The sequence below is a fragment of the Cervus canadensis genome, chromosome 18, assembly GCF_019320065.1.
Source record: "Cervus canadensis isolate Bull #8, Minnesota chromosome 18, ASM1932006v1, whole genome shotgun sequence".
NCBI classification, from domain to species: Eukaryota; Metazoa; Chordata; class Mammalia; order Artiodactyla; family Cervidae; genus Cervus; species Cervus canadensis.
In genome coordinates this window covers 52,173,544-52,194,926 of record NC_057403.1, presented here as the reverse complement: position 1 = coordinate 52,194,926, position 21,383 = coordinate 52,173,544, and the positions used below count along the sequence as shown (strand labels likewise).

General features: G+C 48.2%; 1 protein-coding gene across 1 annotated transcript in view; it reads right to left on the bottom strand.

Moving 5' to 3' along the window:
- Positions 1 to 591: 591 nt before the first annotated feature.
- The window catches only part of ZCCHC14 (zinc finger CCHC-type containing 14), a 50,068-nt gene continuing 29,276 nt past the window's right edge, over positions 592 to 21,383 (bottom strand). The window contains exons 4-13 of the mRNA XM_043434885.1: positions 17,292 to 17,363; positions 14,820 to 14,929; positions 13,983 to 14,077; positions 13,847 to 13,901; positions 12,328 to 12,607; positions 10,775 to 10,866; positions 10,197 to 10,324; positions 9,222 to 9,362; positions 7,672 to 9,132; positions 592 to 6,655 (exon numbers count right to left, since the gene is read on the bottom strand). Coding sequence (XP_043290820.1) covers positions 6,600 to 6,655; positions 7,672 to 9,132; positions 9,222 to 9,362; positions 10,197 to 10,324; positions 10,775 to 10,866; positions 12,328 to 12,607; positions 13,847 to 13,901; positions 13,983 to 14,077; positions 14,820 to 14,929; positions 17,292 to 17,363 — 2,490 coding nt within the window. The 3' untranslated portion in view covers positions 592 to 6,599. The remainder of the gene's footprint in view (positions 6,656 to 7,671; positions 9,133 to 9,221; positions 9,363 to 10,196; positions 10,325 to 10,774; positions 10,867 to 12,327; positions 12,608 to 13,846; positions 13,902 to 13,982; positions 14,078 to 14,819; positions 14,930 to 17,291; positions 17,364 to 21,383) is intronic.

Genomic DNA, 21,383 nt, shown 5'->3' with positions numbered 1-21,383 from the left:
GAAGTTTTTTTTTGTACTTCAAGCAGAAAAACTGAGCTCCAAATGAGCACATTCAGCTTGGGGAAACTTTATTATTTAACCTAGGCTATCTTGTTTTTAAATTTAATGTTTAAAAATAAAATACTTTGCATTATAAGTTGCCAATAATATAGACCTTCAAGTTAATGTTTTTTCCCCCCAAAAGAAAACTTGCAGTTTTGAGCATTCAGAGAGACATTGTCTTCTCTAGGTTCACAGAAGCTGCCAGCTTTTTATAGAAGGGTTTGCAGTCAACTGGAGGAATCTCCTTGAGAGGATCTTTTAAGTGTATGTTGTCAGGTATAGCCACCCACCCCCAATGCATTTGCCATAATAGTGGGCAAAAAGCAGGGTGAATGGGGGTGTATAGGAAATAAGGAAACCATGCTGCTGTCCAGGGTCACCACTTGCTAATAAGTGTGTTTCAAGTTAGCACTCTCATTCCGGAGTTCTCATTTGGTTTGTTCTCTAGACAGTAACAACACCACTGCTCAACAGGAACCTTGAATAATTTATAATTTTGGTCAAGTTTTTCAGAAGGCCTAGAGAAAGAGAATGACATTTTTTGTTTTGAATATTCTCTTAAGAGCTCAAAATGGTGCCTGCTTTGGTAAATAAACAAGCAGTTACATGGGTTTCATTCTTTGGGACAAAGGTAGAAAACTGCAGGATACTGAAACTAAAAGCAAACAAAATTCAGATACACTTCTGCCTTTTGGCTTGTAGCTGTAGATGATCCATGTTTTATGTTGTGTTGTGACTAAAATACGTTATTAAAACATTTTTAAGAGTATTTCAGTTATCACTGTTAGGTCAGGCAGTCATCAAAGTACTCCCGCTCCATGTGCATGTCAATTTTGAAAATGGCAAAAGCAAACGTTCTTCACAGATATTGTCAAACGTTAAACATTTTTGAAGTCCAACTAGAATAAATAACGAGTGCTTCCTACTACCTGCATGGAGTTCACTATGTACTATTTTTTGTGAGAGCTACCACAGAAGGATCACAGACCCACTTGAGACTGTACACGTAGCAGGTCACCATTCATCCTTGTGTATCTAGATGTGTGTGGAAAACCTGTATCTGTTAGTGGCAGTTATTTACTGTAATTGAGGAAGAAAAAGCAATATTACTGCATACGGGCACTCAGCCCCAATCTGCTCTTCCTGCTGCATGCACCTGTCCACATGTAACTTTTAATATGTATATTTTTACATTATGTACATTCTTAATTAGCCTGTCTTGTTTAGATTGTATACATGATTATATCTGACATTATTGTAACTACTGTGTGATCAATAAGATTCCTACAAGAAACTCTGCTTTTTAAAGACAAAAATACCGTGCTGAGAGGGCTGACTTAACTTATATCCCACATTAATGGGTGGTCACTCTATTTATAGGATCTTTAAAACATTTTTAATGAACTAAGGTGAATAAAGGCACAACTAAAAACTCATCAAAGTTCAAGTTAATGGCTTAGTATTTGAGACTTGCATCTGTACTATCCAAAGCCAAGTGTATAATACCCTTCCCAGTGAGGAATGTTGAGGCTGGCCTCACTGTGGGTGTAGGGACACCCACCTCTGAAGGTCTCTGCCTTAGGAACAAGAGACCTTGCTCCACCTTGCTCACGTTGGTCAAAGTGTCCTGCCTTCAAAAAACTCAATTCTCTTAAAATTACAGATGTGCCACAAAGTGTGGGGGGGGGACGGGTCGGGGGGTAGGTGTTTTGTGGGAATAAGCACTTGAAAACCTGCTCTAGATGAACTAAAGTACAACACACAAAGTACTGACTGTGTGTGGGGTGTGGTCTGGAAGGCATTACGTGGTGGTAGTACATGGTACCTAACGTGGCCGGGTTGGGAGCTGTATACAGTAAACAGCAGGTGTGCACGTGATCTCCATCCTCGGAGGCCCTGGGTGTGACCAGAGGAAGGCCTTCCCTGAGGGGCTGCAACCTAGCAGGTCCCAGGAGTGGCCAGCTGTGTCTCCTGATGCTATTTACCTGACAGGAACCCTGACCAGTCCCGGAACCATGCATATGCACGTGTTTTTCTCCGGGTATCCACAAGTCGGAGAAGACCAAGCCAAACTGGAGATTTCCTGCTAGGGAGAAAGTCCCTGAATTCTCTCTCTGTGGCCTGCACTGCTCAGGGTAGCACCACGGACCAGGGCAAACACATGCTTGTTAGCCTGCCACCATCCCGAGTCCAGAGAGGACATGGCCACAGATGCCAGGGCACACTCACCATGAGTTTGGAAACATCCGAAGGACAGTTGATCTAGTAATGCTGACCCTGATTATAGAACTGGGAGTTGGAACACCTTAAAACCAATCCCAAATCAATTCACATTTCTATTCATAGAACATTTTTTAAAAACCCAGGAAACTAGACAGTGGATTTAAGACCAGGTATCCCTTTTTTAACACTGAGAAGGCGGCGGAAAGAACAGACTCCCTAGCTTGGAAATCAAGAATCGCGATTGGAAAGGATATGTGCCTCGTATTCTATGAGACAAAGACCTAATAAAAAGAACCTTTTTTTTTTTTTAATTTTTATTTTCAGTACATTAAATTTACTCATAAAAACATTCTAAAAATGTACAATTTTTCCTTTTTAACAAAGTATAATAAAACATAAAAACCCCAAAAACAGAATACTTGACATTTACAATTCAAAATCAAATTAGCAGAATATTAAATATTTACAAAACTATATCTTTTAAAAATATTTATAAAGTTACATGCAATTTTGTAGAATTGACATAAAAGAATGGCTCAAAAATGGGAGAATTTTCCTTCATTCCTAAAAAGAAATATGTCCAATAGAAGCTGTGAAGATTCTTGAGTACACGAGGTCTTCAGTTTCAGTACCAAAGCCTGTCTTTGTGCATCTAAGAACTTTACGCATGAGGGGCTCCTCACAGCACCGGGATGGACTGGCCGGCGCTCCCCTCCCTCCAATAACAGTGTAGTAACATTGACCTTTGGCCTCAACCAGCACAGTACGTAGTTTGCGAGTGTTGATTAAAGATACTCACTTTGATTCAGAACCTCCGGACTTTTCAGTAATTGAGCCTCTTCAGAACCCATGGATGTAAATGTCACCTGCCTCATTCTTTGGGAGTCATCTGCACTTTGGAAAGGACGGCCACCTCGCTCAGGATCCACAGGCCCATCCACTGGATGGGTGGTCGATCTGAGCAGGGTCACGGTTTCCCTTACAACCTTTAAGACTCTTGGACATGTAACACCATCAGTTACCAGTGTGTGAAACTAGCAAGGCATCTAGTAAGCCATCACGGAAGCAGGAAGAGTGACAATGACAAGGAGCGAGGAGGGTGCAACCCAGTTCCCGCTCAGAAAAGTGCTCACTAGCAACACTGGAGTGAGTGGACAGATGCAAGCCTCGGTCAGCCTGTGCTCAGACGGGAACGCGTTACAGCCATGTAACGTTAGGCAAAGTTACTACCCACTCTGCACCTCCATACAGCGTGCAGTATAAACTATGTGGGACTTCTTGCGATAAAGGACCTAGAATTCTAAATTGGTAAATTAAAATACTGAACCTACTGACTACTATATTAACAAGCGGAACTCGTGTAATTTTTTGGAGATTATAAATGATGCTGGTTTTTTAAAACATCCAATCACATACCTGCTTTCAAGAAAATAGTTTTGTCTTTATTATTCTAAGTGCTAGCTCCCATTTTCTCAGTGCTCTTTAGCAATTAGAAGGTTTTAACATTTATACACTTTCCAATTTTCAATATCATAAAATAAAAATTAGAAAATAAGGTAGAAAATCGAGTGTTCTGTTTTAAAAAACAAAACAAAGATTAGTGTTTTATCCCAACGTTGTATCTACTTCAATCTGTACATTCCACTTTCCCCATTCCTGGGGATAGAAACTTTAAAATATGACAGACTACACAGAGCAAAGTGGCTGGGGCCACACCTACCTGGGGCCACAGTGTTTGGAAACTGAGCCCACAACTTCAATGACTAGTTGAAAGGGTCAGTCTGATCTGTGTTTCTAGCTGATGAGGAAATGCCAAATGCTCTTTAGGCTCACTGACTGTGGTTGCTTCTGGAGAGAAATTTCATCAGAGAGAATACTGCTCGCAAATATTCCCAAGTTCGGGTATGGGACTCACTCACTCGAGAAGAGGTCTCACGGTTCGGCAGCTGAATGCTCTGTGCCTGTGTGTCCCGTGTTTACATTTTACCGTTAGCAACTCTGAGTGGCCACACATGCATTTTCAAAGACAGCTAGAAGTTTCTCTGAGACTTCTGATGACTGGAACACAGCCACACAATGTCTGAACCTATTTCTCTCAATTTGAATGTCATACTTCAAACTGAAGTTTGTTCTGATTTTTTGTTGTATTTAACGCTAACCTCTAATATTTATCAAAACAGTTAGAAGGGTAACAACAGACACTTTCATTCCCCAATACTGACGACTAAAACAAAAAAAAAACCTAAATATGATTTTTCTCTTTTGTTATGAGACGGTTTTCAACAATTTCACTGTGTTGAAATAGGATTTATTTAAAATAGTTCTTTGTTTAAAAAAAAAACCAAAAAATTTTAAAAGTTTGGCTTTCAGCACATATCCAGGCCACTGTAACGGCCTTCAGAAATATTAAAATCGTAAACATCAATGAACACTCCAAGTCTTCCTTAAACATAATATGACAAGTTCCAGTCTAGTACTCTTTAAGGCAAAGTTGTGTCAGTTCTCACAATTTTGACATTTTGTAGTGTTTATAATTTAAAGAGATCAATGTAACATTCCCCCAAAAAGCTGTTGTAAGCATCATCATTACTTCAAAACTGTAGGTAATACTGTGTGCCAAGAAGAGAGAGAATACAGAGGTCTGTCAATTCTGCATTGCATAGAAATAAAACTCTACTAAAATAAAACTCTAAAAAACTCTACTAAAAGCCTTTCATTAAAAAAAGTAACAACTTTCTGCTTTAGTTTCCAAGAAGTCAGGAAACTGATCTCAAAAATTTGAAGCCTTACAACACAATGCCTCAAATTCTAGGGTACTCTTGATTTACACCAATTTTGCATGAGGCTGATTGTCCCATTTTAAGAATGGTCTGAGTAGTATTATTTTCTTCTCTTTTAAATATTCAACTGGAAAATCCCTGGGCAAGGCCTTACCAATCAGTATTTTAACATTGAAGGCTGTAGCATTTAAAACAGTATTATTGAAGCACAAAATTCCCTTTAGCCATGAAGCTTTAAGTCCCTAACTTTCACAACAAAAGCTCTCATTGCAGTGGGGTAAAATTGAGAGCTGCGTGGTGGACTTTATTTCCCACCTTGATAAAACTAGACTTCTGCAGATCTTGTAGCTCTGTCCTGTCGGTGTAGTCTCTTTCAGAGTCTTAACCACTTTCTATCGTAGTTTTCCGGTAATTTTTTAATGGAATTAACTATTGATACAGAGCCTAATACAAAAGAAGTTGACAGGAGAAAATTTCAGTCGTTTGCTCAGAGATTGTAGGACTGTATTATTGTTGAAAGGTCTGTCTCAAGTGTGAATCCGTTAGCAGTGAGCCTTGGGGTCCTTGGGAAGTCCATGGGAGATAAAATAACTTGCAAACTTGGCTAAGGATACGCAGCCTCCCGTCAATGCCGCTCACGAGGCCATGCTGCTATCGCGTCTGCCAGGGTTCCTTCACGGGGAAGACGACAGGACTCAAAGCTCTGAAGGGCTGGGAAGGAAGGTGTCCTCAAAGCTTTGACAGCTAGGGATTCTCTGGGACTTGGACCCTTTTAGAAATTAAGTTGTTGCAAGTAACTATTTCTATTTAATAATGTAGTTTAAATGTATTTGCAGGAAGAAATAAAAATAAAAACCTGAAACTGCTACAAGTGCTTTTAAGGAGGGAAGGAATACTAAAATCTCTGTTGTGTACTAAGTCATGTAGCCTGCTGGTGCCGACTCTATAAAGACGGATTCTCTGAGTGTCTTGCACTGACTGGTCTCAGGGAGTCTGTCTCCCAGAACTGCAGAGATTGACATCAGTTTACATTCTTCTGTAGTGCAATCCTTAAAAAGCCCAGAGATTAGTGCCTAACCACTGTTAAGAACGAAACAGAACAAACAGAACAAAACAAAGGCGACCTTTTCCCTCACCAGGGGTGTCAAGAGTCCGACTGGTAGAACTCCACTTGGAGAACTCCGACCTTCAGTTCTCGATTCCAACCTCACGTAGCTGCCCTGGAATTACGTGTGAGCCTAGAAGGACCAATTATGGCAATGCTCTTCAGGAGACGGCAGGTCTCTGCATTGCGACCAAGGGTGGAGGTGGCCAGTTTTCACCCATAGTGGAGATACCCACTAGGCCAGTCCTGACATCAAGCTCCCGTCTAGGATTTTGGCAATAAAACTGAGTTTGATGCATTCCTACGCTAGGTTTTCTATCCAGTCTAGTAAAGTAAAGCACCTTTGGATTAAAAATATTAAGCTCAACAGCAACTAGACTTCTCAGTTTTGTATTTAATTTTCCTTAGGTCTCCATGGCTTAATAGTGTTCTGTTGCCAGAGAAAAATATCAATCTGTGGAGTCCAGACTTTCTGCTGGAGGGGCATATTTCAACCTAAAAGTACCTAGAGAAGGGGGAAAAAAAAAAAAAGAGATCAAATTTGAATCACCATAGAATTACTGCCATGATCTGTCCAAAGTTATTTCCGGAGTCACTGGTCAAGATTTGGGTGCTGGAAATCTAAACCACCTCTTCTAACCACTCCCAATTCCCCTGCTGCACCCCCAAACTCTTTGTAAAGTTTATCAAATCAGACAAAGGGTGCAGAGACTACCGAGTTCCCAGTCCTTTCCCTCAAACTTTGGGAGCTCAGACAGCAAGAATTGGCCCCTTCCCTGGGGCAGGGCCAGGGAGGCCCGACCCCACAGCGGGCTCTGGGCTCGCTGCCTCAGGAGACGCAGCACCATCTGTCAACGGGGGTGGCCACAGCCCACAGGCACCCCACCTGCCACCAGACCCGACTCCAGGCTGTCTGTGCAGTTCCCCTCAAAAGTCTCCAGAAAGCAAGTGGCTGACTGTCCAGCTTTCCCCATGCCCAGAAAAACAGCAAGAACAAACCTGGTGTGGTAACGACAGCAACACACACCTGACTAAAGGAGACAAAAAAATAGCGAGTGGAAGTAGGAAAGGGGGAGGAGGAAGATACAGCACAGGGAGCGAGGACACCACGGAGCCACACGGCGGCCACGGCCACGCCACTCGGGACCGGGGACACAAGCGGGGACAGAGTCCCATCGGCAGCGCCTGCGCTCACACGCCACGCCCTCGGTTCTCAGTTAACACTGGGGTGGCTCTCAATCACCCACGCTTGCTCCCCAGTCACGTGGCACAAAAGAACAGACCGCGGAGCCGTCGGGCCACGGCCAGCGAGCCACACTGGAGTGAGGAGCAGGCGGAAATCATAAAGACAGTCTCAGAACCAAAGCTGCCCTCGGGGCTGCACAGCCCATCAAGAGTTTGGTGCCTTTTCAGAGAGCACTTGAAAATCACTTCTTGCTTGCTTTAGAAAAAAGGAAGTTGATTATTATTTTCATAAAAAGGACACTCCTGTCTGGATCTCTCCACCTCGAGAGGCTTTACCTTGCCGATTGAAGTCCATGGACGGCTGCTTGCAGTCCTGAGCGCGGTGACCGGTGGCCCCACAGTTGTAACACGAGAGGTTCCCGCTCTTTTTGTGACTGGAACCATTGCTACTGCCCACCAAGCCCTGGGCCTGGTAGACGCCCGCCGCCCCCATGAAGTTCTGCACAGGCGGGACGGTGAAGGCGGACTGGCCGCCCAGCACGGGCTCTGGGCCCACGCCGCCGCCGTAGGGCGAGTGCACGACCGGGAAGGCGCCGCCGCCATACTGCTGGGCACCCACGTAGCCGCTGCCGCACACGGGGCTGAAGGGCAGGAACGGGAAGGGGAAGACTGAGGGCCCCGAGAACGGGTGCTGGAAGTAGCTGGCGTAGCTGACGGTCAGGCCGCTCGAGCCGCAGCTCCCGCTGCAGCCGCACGACGTGCACACCACACAGCCGGGCGGCGGGGCGGGCGCCGGCTGCGGGGGCGCCGGCTGCTGCTGATGGTGGTGGTGGTGGTGGTGGTTCTGGGCCGAGGCGGGGAGGTTCCCGGGGGAGCTGCCGCCGCCGCCGCTGCTGCTGTAGAAGCTGCTTTCGGGGACCGAGGAGAGCGCGGGGCTGGAGCTGGGGGCCGGGCAGCTGGGCACAGTGGCCATGTTTGCAAAGGACGGGGAAGGGTGGCTACTGGAGGCGGCAGTGTTGCTGTTCGCACAGAAGCTGCCCTGCAGGGGGCCCACGGGCACACTGCTCATCGCAGAGAAGGCAGCTTTGGTGTTGGCTGTGTACAGAGCAGTCCGGGGGTTTATTATTGCAGGGGGCACGCTTATTTGCACGTTGTTAGAACAGGAGGTTTGACCAGAGATGGCAGAATCCGCAGGGACAGACGAAGACACCAGGAGTTTGATGGGCGGCCGAGCCACGTGGAAGACGGTGCTGGGCGTCCCCGCGGCAGCAGTGCTGGCTTCCACCACCAGGGCCGGCTGCTGCGCCGGCTTCATCACCCTGTCCAGCGCGGACGCGTGGACGACTTTGGTGCGGGGACCAAAGGAGACAGTGGGCGACACGGAGCTGCTCTCGGCGAGTCCGGAGAGGACCTGCATGGGCTGATGGGGGGTGGACGAGGGGAGCGCGTCCATCATGGCATTGCCAAAGCTCTTGTCCACTTTGATGCTGCTTCTTGGTCCAGAGACTTTACTGCGCTCCTCGAGGGACAGCAGCGAGTGCACAGAGGACGAGAGGAGCTTCATGTCCGTGCCCCCCCTTTCCGCCTTGTGCACGGAGTTCAGCATCCGGATGGGTGCGATGTGCGAGGCCGCCGTCATCATCTGGGGGGGAAGTGAGTGGTGGCCCGACGGGGTGGAGCCCGCCTCGTTCTGCACGGGGAGGACCTGCGCCGTGGGCCGGGCGGAACTTGACGTGAAGTGGTTCAGCAGCATCACGGGCTTCTCCTTGTCAGGGCCCTCCAAGTGGATCTCCACACCTAGAGGTGGAAACAGCGTCAGCACAGCCTGCTTGGGCCGGGCGGGGGCCGTGCCTCGCGAACCACGCAGGAAGGAAGGGCATCCTTACGTCTGTCGTTCTCTTCCGCGCTGTCTGAGCTCTCTTCCCGGGCCTGCACGCCCATTGGGCTGGGCGAGGAGCTGGAGCACTCGGAGGAGCTGCCTTCCCGGGCCGTCTGGTGAGGGGGCTGCTCCACCTCCACCCGCAGCGCTGTGGAGAAGGCACAGGTGACAGTCCAAAGGTGGCACTGAGGTCCTCGAGCCACAGGACACGGCGCTGGCTGTGCCCGCCTCTCCCGCCCGCAGGCATGCCTGTCGCGCTTGTCTTTACATCAGCCCAGGGAGGCAGGTCCTACCCTGTCCCTACGCACACAGGGTTGAGGCTCCCATGCCCAGCAGGTGCACACGTGGCCGTGGCCTCGGCTCCCCAAGCACATGCCAGACCAGGCAAAGCACCAACCACCAGGTGCTCCCAGAGCAGCCCTCCAACAGAGACCTCTGTGTGCTGAGGCCCAGGGACACAAGACCTTTTCGGTCAAACAAGTATCAAAAAGATGCACTGGCAGTTTTTTCTTCCTGGTTCCTGTCACTCTTGATGTTTCTAGTGCATAAGGCAAACAGCAGAAGGGCTGTTACCGTGGTCCTCCACCGCCCCCTGAGGAGAGGAAGGCAGGGGGAAGGGGAGAAGGCTGGTGGTCTGGCATCAAGGACTGCAGGGTGGACCTGCAGGGCAGCAGCCTAGGGCCACCTCTCTGCACCCATGTGAAGGGGAGAGACTGGCATCTATTTTCACACTTCCTGTTCTTTCCCTCTCACCAGAGCAGTTTCTGGGTCTAAACCTTTTGCCCAAACAACTTCAGGCGAGTCACCCGTCTCCAGCTGTGAACCTAAGGTCCCTTCTATTTGTCTACTGCAGAAACTACAAGAGCTAAAATGATGAAAAGTAACTCTCTAAGTACTAAGAGAGGGAAATGGAAAAGCGGTGTGACCTAAGGTCTGATCCTCCCCAGAAGGGCCCTGGGTTGGGGCACACCCAGCCACCCACCTGCAGCATGGCTGCCTCGCACCGTCTGTACGGGCCCCACGTGGCTGGTGGGGGGCACGCGGGCCACCCCGCTGCTGCTGACCGGGGCAGGGGCCGAGGGGTTCAGGCACCGTTTCTCTGACTTCTCCCTGTGCGACAGGAAAGCACACCAACAGCCGAGTGTTAGTTCTGCTGAACAAACTTTCAGTGCTTCACGTGAGAGGTCGTGAAGTCGCTCAGTCGTGTCCGACTCTGCGAGCCCATGGACTGTAGCCTACAAGGCTTCTCCGTCCATGGGGTTTTCTAGGCAAGAATACTGGAGCGGGTTGCCATTTCCTTCTCCAATGCTTCACAGACGCTACTTAAGTACACATATTCCGCACAAGGGTGACTTCCATCAAAATAATCCCCAGGGTAGAAGATAACTGACTTGTCAGATTCACTCTAAAGGGTTGTTGCTAGCAAAAAAAAGCCACATTTGTAGAGTTTTAAGAGTATTAATTAAGGTTTGATAAGCCACCAGCAGTAACAAGTCCTAGTATCTGTTACTCATGTTAGAAACTAAAATGAACACATTTCATGAACAATCTCACACTCACTTCTCCAGCTCCAGTTGAGTCTTCAGTTTTTTCTTTGCTCCCATGGTGAGGGATTCAAATTTATTTAGATCTTCTTCCGTAAGGCTCAGAAACTTCCACAGAAGAAACAAATTACAAAGTTACTGAGAATTAACTAGGATTCTGAAAACAAAGAACTTGCAGTTTAACTTAATAAACATATTCGACCCCTCAGATACATAAACCCATAAACTTAAGCAGATAATAAAAGACAGGAAGACATTACAACATTTACTTGCTAAGTGACTTGGTGTCCAGAGTCCAAAACACAAGACACCCATTTTGCATCTGAGGGTCACAGGCTGTGTGTCCCGAGCCTTCGGCACAGGTGTCTGAACCACAGCCGGGAAGGCACGTGCTGTGCGGGCAGGTGACAAGGACAGTGTCCTGCAGTCTCAGCTGCTACTGGGATGCAGTTCACGGAAGTGTCTCCTGCTCCAGGGACCCGACTCCCACAGACAGGAGCATCGTCCTCTTTAGCAGCTCTTGTTTCTTAGAATCATGGGACACCAGCAACTCTGTTGAGTAGCAAGTGATCCAGAAAAGCAGATGCCATCCAAACTGAGTGGAAACCTAACCCACTGCCCTTACACTAAGAAAAATATCCTACTTGGTTCTTGTGACGGTCCATAATATGATCTGTGATTTTAGCCTTTTCAACTACATACGTAACACTACAACTTTTTAAACTGATCATGAACAAGGATAGTAAAGTCTGTTGTTTTTAAGACTTATGAATCATAAACTGAGAGTACTGAAAAGACACTTAAAATGTGTTTTTTATTAGCAGTAAAAGCTTGATTTCTAGTTCTTCAATTGCAGATTTTTGGACGCAAGAAATGTTTACAGAGATCAAAGCTACCACAGCACTTTATCCAGCAGGGGGCGCTCAGAGTTCAAACATTCCCTATAGGTCTAATTTATCTGAGACATTGAAACTTGAAATTTCAGAATTTAACAATGGGAAAAAAAATGCTTCTTGTCAAAATTCTATTATAAAAATACTTTCTATGTAGGACTGCTTGAAAAATACAAAATTCATCTATTCCTTTAGCTATATGCCCTTAAGGAAGCCAGGTCATCAGCCAGCGTTTACCTGGGTCAAAGTATGTGGGATCCTTTAAAAAGGCCTTCACTGAGGGGCATCTAAGAAAGGGGATGTGAGCACCAGAATCCACTACTTCTACCCACTGCAGGGTGGCTGGAGGCACAACACCCTTCACATCACACACAGCAAGTATCTACTTGGGAAGACCCCAAACTACCTTTAAAAAGCTGTTTGTTCACAAGCAATTTACGTTCCAGTTTTTGTTTCCAACTGCAGGCAGCTTCAAATTCAAATCCACGGCCCCTTCCAGTGAGCTCCCGGGAGCTGGGGGGCATGCATCTGGCAGTGTTAAGGACCAAGTGGCATGACCTCCACGACACATACACTGCCGAAACCCAGCTTGGTTCCTCTGGGAACAAGGTCCGAAGAAAGAAAGATCACCCGAGACAACAAGCGCGTTCCACCTGCCTGCCAGTAACCAACATACCTTCTCCATCGTGAGCTGTTTAAAGACAGGGTAATACTTGTGCAAACGCAGTTTCCGAAGCCAGTCTAAAATCCCGTTTTGCTCCTGGGTCTGAGGGGCCTGCAGGCTGGACGGCATCAGGATGGTGGGCGAGCTGTCCATCGGGGTCCGGTAGGCCAGAGCCGAGCCTGCGCCCCCTGAGTGCGAGCAGTGGGGCAAGGCGGCCGCGCTGGCCGAGTGCTGCACGTGGTGCTGGGCGCTGCCCTGAGAGGACGGGATGCCGGCCACTCCACACACAGGCCTGCGAGGACAGCAGACAGGTGGTTTTCAAACATTCACGGCCTCCACTCAAGACCAGGCTCCTCAGTCTGGCCTGAACCTGTGGCCGAGTCCACCACCAGCCTTCAAGCTGCTGCCTCTGCCGCTACACCACTGCCCCGGGTGGACCATGTGTGGACATGGACGTGTGCGTGCACCTGTCTAGACACGGTGCCTGAGCATGTGTACGCACACGTGTGTGTCACCGCCAGATTTCTGGTTGAGCTGCCTAGTTTCTGTCTGTTGTTTCTATCATAGGATGATACTGACAATCATACTAAAATCGACTCCAAACATTTTTTTTTAAAGTAAATTCCAGAAAGCTGGAAGGAGCAAAAGCATCTCTCTCTGTCCCAGCCCCTTCCACACTAAACTGCAGACCCACAGATTTATCATGTGCTCACATACTCCAGGTGAGGGGGTGAACAAGAAAGGCGGGACATCAAAGACCTCCTTGCCTGACTAGCATCCGTAGGACGGAGATAGAGAGAGAGAGAGAGAGAGTGTGTGTGTGTCTGTCTGTCTGTCTGTCTGTCTCCAGGTGAGGGGGTGAACAAGAAAGGCGGGATATCAAAGACCTCCTTGCCTGACTAGACGGAGTGTGTGTGTGTGTGTGTGTGTGTGTGTGTGTCTAGACGGAGTGTGTGTGTGTGTGTGTGTGTGTGTCTAGACGGAGTGTGTGTGTGTGTGTGTGTGTGTGTGTGTGTGTGTGACTAGACGGAGTGTGTGTGTGTGTGTGTGTGTGTGTGTACACACACCCACCACATGTGAGGTCAGCCCATTTTAGTGAAGGCTGTCAGTCCACACAGGTGACAGTCCACTTGTCACCTGGGCACCACCACAACCACTGTCGGGCCCCAGCTGGCAGAGAACCCCTAGAGCAGCAACTCTGGCCCTTCATGGGCTTAATCACTCCCTGAGAGCTTGTAAAAATGAAGATTCTCAGAAATTCTAGTTTCCTAGAATGTACAGGGCCCAGAAACTGGCATTTGCAATAAGGGTCTTTGGGAATTCTAACTCCAGTGGCTCAGAGAACCCCTTTTTTCCTATTTTTTGAGAAATCAAAAAGTGGATTATCTCTATCCAATTCTTATCCAATATTACTAGTTAAGACTAAGATCAAGAATGCCTCAACTCCAGAAACAACTACTGACACACAGTGAGAAGCAAGCTCTATAGCAAGCCTGACGGAAATGTGCTGGCTGCATGGTAGAAGTCTCACCTTCCAGACACGCCCATCATGGTGCCGACTTTAGAAAGGGAAGGGTTGCCAGGACCTACAAGTTAAAATGAAAATAATTCATTCACAGACCATAAAAATATTTCTACTTTTACTGAATTACATTTTACAAACTCACTTGGACTTTGAAGCTGTTGGGTGGGAGAAGAAGTGCTGAAAAATTTCTTAACATGGTCATTTTTTAACACATGAGAAGGTAATGAAGCCAAATACCTAAAAAAGAAACAGAGTCATCTTATCAGCATAAGAATGTATTATTACCAAAAAGTAACTGGGAGAGAGATTTTAATTTTCAATTAAGAGACATTTGTATCAGAGAAAAAGTAAACAGAAGTGTCTTAACCTCTAATCTTCCTGTTTTATTCAGTTTAGTTCTTGGCAGGATTCGTGCGTTTCCCGGAGCCCCTTCCCTCATTTACACTGTACTACACTGTATGAACAGAGCCTCTCAGGGCCCACAACATGGGGCCTGTGGTCTCCGCTGCCGGGGGGGCACTCCGATGGCGGGCCCAGTCCCCGGGCCCGGGCAGCAGGGCTCCCTCCACAAGCGTGTACAGGACAGCGTGCAGGACACCCTCAGTGTCCAGAGACACTGGGCCCAGGAGACGTTTTATTAGGTCTTCCTTTCATCCTTTCTACTACAGGACAGAAAAAATAACCAGATTTTATTTCGTAAGACTGTCAAAATTATAGCACATGGTGGCATATACTTTGGAATTCCTTCACTTGTATATCCTCAAAAGCATGCCCGGGTTGTTAAGATCCTTCAAATTCTCTGTAACTGAAAAGGAGACTGGAACCATCCAGACCATGTGTCACCTGAGCAGTCCCTCCGTGACCAGGTGGCCCAGCCCCACCCACACCACAGAGGGCTGTCGGTCCACCAGTCACACGGTGCTGCTGCAGGGGGCTCCTCTCCATGGCCTTGGAGGGGCGGACGGGAGAGGAGCATTACCTCAGGTCCGCTTCCAGATCCATGTGGTTTCGCTCTACATAAAAGGAATCTGGGCCAGCTAAGCAAGGAATGAATTTCTCCAAATTTTCTTCAGGATACAGCTGAGACAACTGAAAAGAGACAAAAAGGCCCAAGAAGTATTGCACGATCCACTTTACAGAACCAGGACTCAGTGTGAGAGACACCTGGGCAGGTCAAGGAGGTGGCGTCTGCTGGTGTGAGTCTGGGCTTCTGCATCCACTGGGACGTAGGAAGCCACAACCCACCACAACACAGGGAGCTGGGCGGCAAAGCCACCACATCGACCCAACTCCGAGAGGGACCTGCCCTCCAAGGAGACAGTGCACATGAGCCATCCAGTCGCAGCAGAACACGAGAAGGGGCGGCTGCCATACGAGCAGGCGGAGGAAATGGGCAGGGATAAACACGCCCCACAGGCTGAATGCGGGTCAGGCAGCAGCCGGCCAGGAGCCCAGGCACAGGGCAGGGAGACTGTGCCCTCACTTCTGAGCTCTCTTCTGTGGGCGGCAGGCCGCAGGGAGCCTCTGCAGGTGGCACAGGGTGCAACAGCTATCCTGGGGGCCAGGCGGGAAACCCCACACTCCCCCCTGGAGCCTGCTTCCCCATCCAAAGCAGAAAGCCCACAGGCCACTGGGGGAGGGATGAGATGGCGCCTGCTCCCAGAGCTCAAGCACAACCCCCAAGTTTCTGGGGATGAGGCAGAACACATTCCTGCCTCTGGGAGAAGAGGAAGAAGAGGAAGTCCTCCTTACACTGGTCATTTCTCAGGGAAGGTAAAAAGAAAACCCCTCCAGCCCCAGGGAAGGGCAGGAAGCCCTCCTGAGAGGAAGGGCCTGCAGGAGCACAGAGTGGACCAGGCCCGCTGCTGGGGAGGGAAGGGCAATGACGCTGAGAAACGGCCCCAACCCTGTGCCTGGAGCCCGGGCTGCACCAGGACGGGCAGCCCCCATGCCCACCACAAACCTATCACCAGCAACAAGTAGCAGCACCCTCCCTGGGAGTGGAATCAGCAGGGCAGGCAGACCCCCCCTGTCCCACAGGTGAGGCAAGACCACGCCACACTCCTCTCAAGGCTCCAGGGACCAGCAGGTCTCGCTGGGGGAGCCCAAACCCAGTTCTGCTCCTGACAAGACTAACCTGAAGCCGCACTAATGGTTTGATGGATTCCATTTCCCGGCTAGTTCTAGACATGATGTCTAACATTCAGTCAAAAATTATAAGATAAAAAAGAGGTGGGAATCGATTGTCAAGATACTCATCAGAACCAGACTCAGAAATAACCCAGATATCAGAGCTATTAGATTACTTGAAAATGAACAAAAAACCCCTAAAATTATGGTACCTGAGATGAAGAATTCAGCTCCTCAGCAACCTGGACAGAGCTGAGGAGAAACATCCCTCAACCTGAAGACAGGGCCAAGTGCACGTAACTCAAGGCCCAGGAGGAGAGAGTGGAGAAGAAATACTGAAGGAGGCAATGGACACGACAGTGAGGCAGAGGCCCAGAAGGGCAGAGGACCCGAAGCCAGGCGAGTGTCAGCTGCTGCAGATAGCCAGACAAGAGCAGCAGGGTCTGCCAGCATGAGCGGAGTCCAGAGAAGCGCCTTACCACAGAACGAGTGGGGAGGCCCAGAGGAGAGGAAACTCAGCGGTCTACATGCTGCAGAGGGACGGGAGAGCCCGGGGCAGGACCCACAGCCCTAGAAAGAAGGCCTGTGGCGCCCTTCAGGGCAGGGCAGGCCAAAACGAGAGATGTGATCGAGCAACTTCTGTCCAAGCTTTTCAGTTCGATTTTCTCCCATGGGATGTTTTCCCTCATCTTATAATCAAACTGCCAGCTGCACTTTGGAGACACCGCAGCCGTGCTGGCTCCACTCGACGAAGGTGACCACCTCAGATGCGCGACTGAGGCTGACGGTGGTTCACCGCCTGGCACAGGCCAGGCCGGGCAACTTTAAACATGCAGGCGTGTGTGGACGCACATGTGTGTATGTGCGTAAAGAGGTATTTACCAGTGCAGCTTGTTGTTGAGACGGTTTTCGTTGAATCAATTTGAAAACAAGCAGGATGTACAACATCTGCCTTTCAATTTTTTTAAATATTTGAAAAAATAAAAACAAACAGGAAGATTCAATATGTAAACACATGAAGGTGGAAGCAGGTGAAGTCTCTGCCCACTGCCGCCCTTGTGAGCCTCTCCCTCAGCCGCGGCTGGAAAGCAACAAACCTCCACCAGCCAAACAGCCCTCGGCACCCGCGGACTCACATCTTTCTGCTCCAGCTAGTTCTCAGCAATGGGAAGGAGTGTGGACCACATGCCCCGCCAGAGCGGGAATGCCCACCCTGCACTCACTGCCCTGGCTCAAGGTAGCATCCATGGACGTCAGGCTGCCTTTTGACCATGATGAATGGGACCCTGTAATTTTTATAAGAACCCTTAAATCACCTTACCTTTGAAATAAATTCAGTCACTTCAGAGGAAGATTTGGTTACTGATGTGATTGAAGAATCAGACCACAAGACCTTAAAAACAAACAAACAAACCTTAAAAACAGACACCACATACTCAATTCACAGCACAACCTTTCAGGGAGTCAGAGCCAGGACATGGCAGCAGTGGGACGAGACTTTTATATATATAAAAACCTCGTGCATTTATATACCCCTTTGCATGTTATAGAAAAGATGTTCACGTAACTCCAGTCCATTAAAGCTTAACTTCCTGTTTTGTGCAATTATTCAAACATCACTAAGTCACTCATGCATGGAGTCTAAGGTTGCCCCTTAAAGCGTCATAAAGTCCCTGATGACCCTGACTGCTTGTGTGCACAGCCCCCCATGCGGGAACCCCCTGCTCAGGTCAGTCTACATGGAGTCAAGACACGATGTGAGGTGAGCCTGTCCAACGGTGAGTGCTCCCGTTTAGGGCTGTGGCCATGCTGGCGGCCCTCAGGAGTCTGACACAAGCCAGGGCAGTCAGGACCAGGAGAGCAGGAACAGCTCCCACTGCAGGGGGCGGGGGAAGAACTCAGCAGAAAACACCAGAAAGGCCTTTCCGGAAGCTCTACAAAGCCTGGTGTGTGTGCTTTTACTCCATGTACCTGTGACAGTGGGCAGTTATAGTTCACAACCACAATGTCCATCCTCCCAAATGGACTGTGAGCTCCTGAGGGCAGGGGGCTGGCTTCCCAGCACTGTCTGCGGTATTTTCCACCTATGTCAGCACACATGCCTGTCAGAGGCTCTCCTGCACTGAGAAAGGCGTGAGCTGAACTCAGAAGGAGCGAGACAGGACAGAGGGAAGAAGGTGGGACCGGAGGGAAGCAGGGCCCAGAACAAGAAAGGTTAAACCGTGAAACCATGACATTCACCCTAAAGTCCAGAAGCACTGGAGGATTTCAAGTCAGGAAATAAAATGACTGAGAGTCTTCTGTCACCCAAAGGGAAGCGTTACATGCACACTGATGTAGAGAAACCAGGGCTTGGAGATAATCAAGCAACTCTCAAGCGCCCACTACCCGCCGGCCTCCTGCTTGTTTGCTGACAGTCTCCCAGGCTTGAACTCAGGGCTGACACCTCTCCTCCCTGCTGAAATTCACACGAGTCCCTTTCTACTCTGGAGCTGTCATAGCACAGAACAATTATTAAGGTGTGTTTTTCAAGCCCCAACAAAATACAGATCAATCAAGACAAGGAACTTTTCTCCTTTATCTCTGAATTATCGACGCCTCCTAGAATTCATCACAGCAAGTGCTAGCATTTTTTAATGAATGTGCTATGCACCATCCAAAATCTACCTACACTAAAATGAAAATACCAACACCATTTTTTTCTGTTTGAAATAATTAAATCTTTTAACAACACTAAAAACAAGATTGGGGGTAGTGAGCTGCTACCCACATAAAACACCAGTAACAGCCACGATTAAAGGTGAGAACTTTCTAGCTTTAGATGTATGACCCAAAGCACTGTTGACACTGTGGTTTTCAAAGTAAAATATGCTGCATGTCACGTGGCACAAACACACCCTAACTCAACTTAAAGCACCAAGTCCAACATCCAAATGGTGAGCATAGCACAAACATACCATTTTACATTGAAACAGACAATCTGCTTCCCTGACAATTTTACATTTAAAGAGGCACAACTATTCTAGGTTGCCTGCTCCTGATATGTTCTTCTTTGACTTCCAAAAGGAGTTGATGTTTCCACACAGGGCAGATAGAAAGCAAGGACTGGAAACCAGCTGACTTCAGCAACACACCTCTGCAGGAATCGCAGGCTGACCTGACCCAGCCCTGAGCCAGAGAGAGGCCGGCCAGCCCCCAGAGGGGTGTGGACCAGGAGAGCAGCCTGGCATCTTGCCACAAGCTAGAGACACGTGATCCAGCAAGTCCAGGATAGCATCAGTCATAAGCTAACCCACAGTTCCTGCACCAGCAAGAAAAAACACTGCCAATCAAATGCTGGAACAGTCGTTTCCTATCACCTGTACTCACTCAAAGAGCCACTGAGACCTACAGAGATGGATTTCAAAGCTATCTGAAACATACACAAAAAAGCATGGTATGCACAGAATAGGTAAGTATTTCTTCACGCTCAGAGTCTGACTCCTCTGACTCACTGTCTTGCTCTCAGCACCCACTGGTGCAGGGGCAGCAGCTCAGGAAGAGGCCCTGCTACTCAGGTCACAGCCCTCATATGGGCAGCCCTCATGTGCCCAGCACCACTAGACCTGCCATCAGGCCTCTGAGGAGCTCTGAAGCCAAACACAAGGACAGGCAGAACAGTCACAAAGAACAAGGCAGCCTGGAAGCAGCATGGACCACATGCTTTTAGAACTGTTTTTTAATGCTAAAACTATCAACAATATTTGCTGTGAACTACAAGGAGAAAGCATCGCCAAGAACAGGATGTTATGAAAAAAGAACTGTTGGGGAACAAGAGTTCTTCGAAGTTTAAAACAGGGCAGCAGAGGTGAGAAATTCAATTCAAGATACAGAAGATGAAGGACTCTTCCACAGAGTAAATCAAAGAAGTCAAAGGGAAAGAAAATAGAGGAAAAAAGAAATAAAAGAGAGGGCCAGTCTTAAGGTCCAACATGCCGACAGCAGGAGTTCCAAAATAAAACTGAGAAAAATGGGGCAGAGGAAATCAAAAGAATGATTCAAGAAAAGGTCCCCAAGTTAACAGACTTAAGTAAAAAGGGCTAATGCGTCCCAGCACACTGGATGGAAACCTACACCCAAGTCTGGCTCTGAGAAATGTGGGAGTGACTGGAACCAAGAAAGGTCCTAAAACTTCTAGAAACTGTAGAACAGAGCCATGCTTCTCAAGAGCAATACTGCAAGACAGGAAATAAGAAGTGCTTCCAAGCTCCTAAGGAAAAATGACAGCAGGTCTAGAGTTGTATTCCCAGTCATGTGTCAGGGCAGATGGATAAAGACACTGCCAAACGTGAAGGTCAGGACCTGTGCCTCCCCAGGACCTTCTTTAAGAAGCTACAAGAAGCAAAAATGACCTGCAGCAAGAGGTGATCTGTGAGCCAAGAGCAGGGAACCAGAGCTGGAAGCGAAGAGGGGATGAGGGGAGCCCAAGGTGAAGACACGGGAGCCTTCAATGAGACGGTGCCAGCCTGAGTCCAGGTGGGAGAAGGGAGGGCCACACTCCAGAGGGGAACCAACAGAATGTCGGACGCATTTGAACACAACCAGGGAAAACTTAGGGGGCAAGGCTATTTTCCAAGTATTTGTTCCCAAGCAACAACAGAGAGAGACAATTAACCCCAGGCAGAACAGAGCACTGGAAAGGAAAAGCACTAGGCACCCACCACACGGCCCGAGTACCACAACCTTCCCACGGTCAGGCTGTCACACAAGCACCGAGGTGTGAAGTGTGTCCCCTGGTGGCCCGAGCACGTTCACTGGAGTCTCTGCACAGATGGAGCTGATGGGAGCAAAAACTAAGCAAGAAACAGTTGTCAAGACTGACCCTCAGCTACCAGCGAGGAAGCATTCAAGGCAGTGAAGACTGTTTCAAGATGGAAAAGTAAACTTTTAAAGAAAAGACACAGCACTAAAATAAATGTACTGTCAACCCACTCCAGTATTCTTGCCTGAGAAACCCCATGGACAGAGGAGCCTGGTGGGCTACAGTCCGTGGGGTTGCAGAGAGTCAGACACAGCTGAGCGACTGGACAGTAACAACTGGGCTCCCAGCAGAGATGGGCATGAGAAGAGTGGGGTTTTTATTGGTACTGTGCCATAGTTCCTCTTAAGTCAATACAACTCTCCCGTCCACTAGGCATTTCAAGTGTTTGGGTCATCTTCTGGGGTTTTTTCCCACCCTGTCTTTCATGCGTAATAAGTAAAGAAAAATATACTTTAAAAAAAGTTTTAGTTATTCGGCAGTGAGTTTGGAGAAGCTAGTAAAATGTGGACATTTCTACATGGGTACAAAATCATTTTGTATTTTAAAAGATTCTGTCATCTGCTTCCTGGATTTGATTTCCACAGTAACTAGTAACTAGCAATTACAACTTCA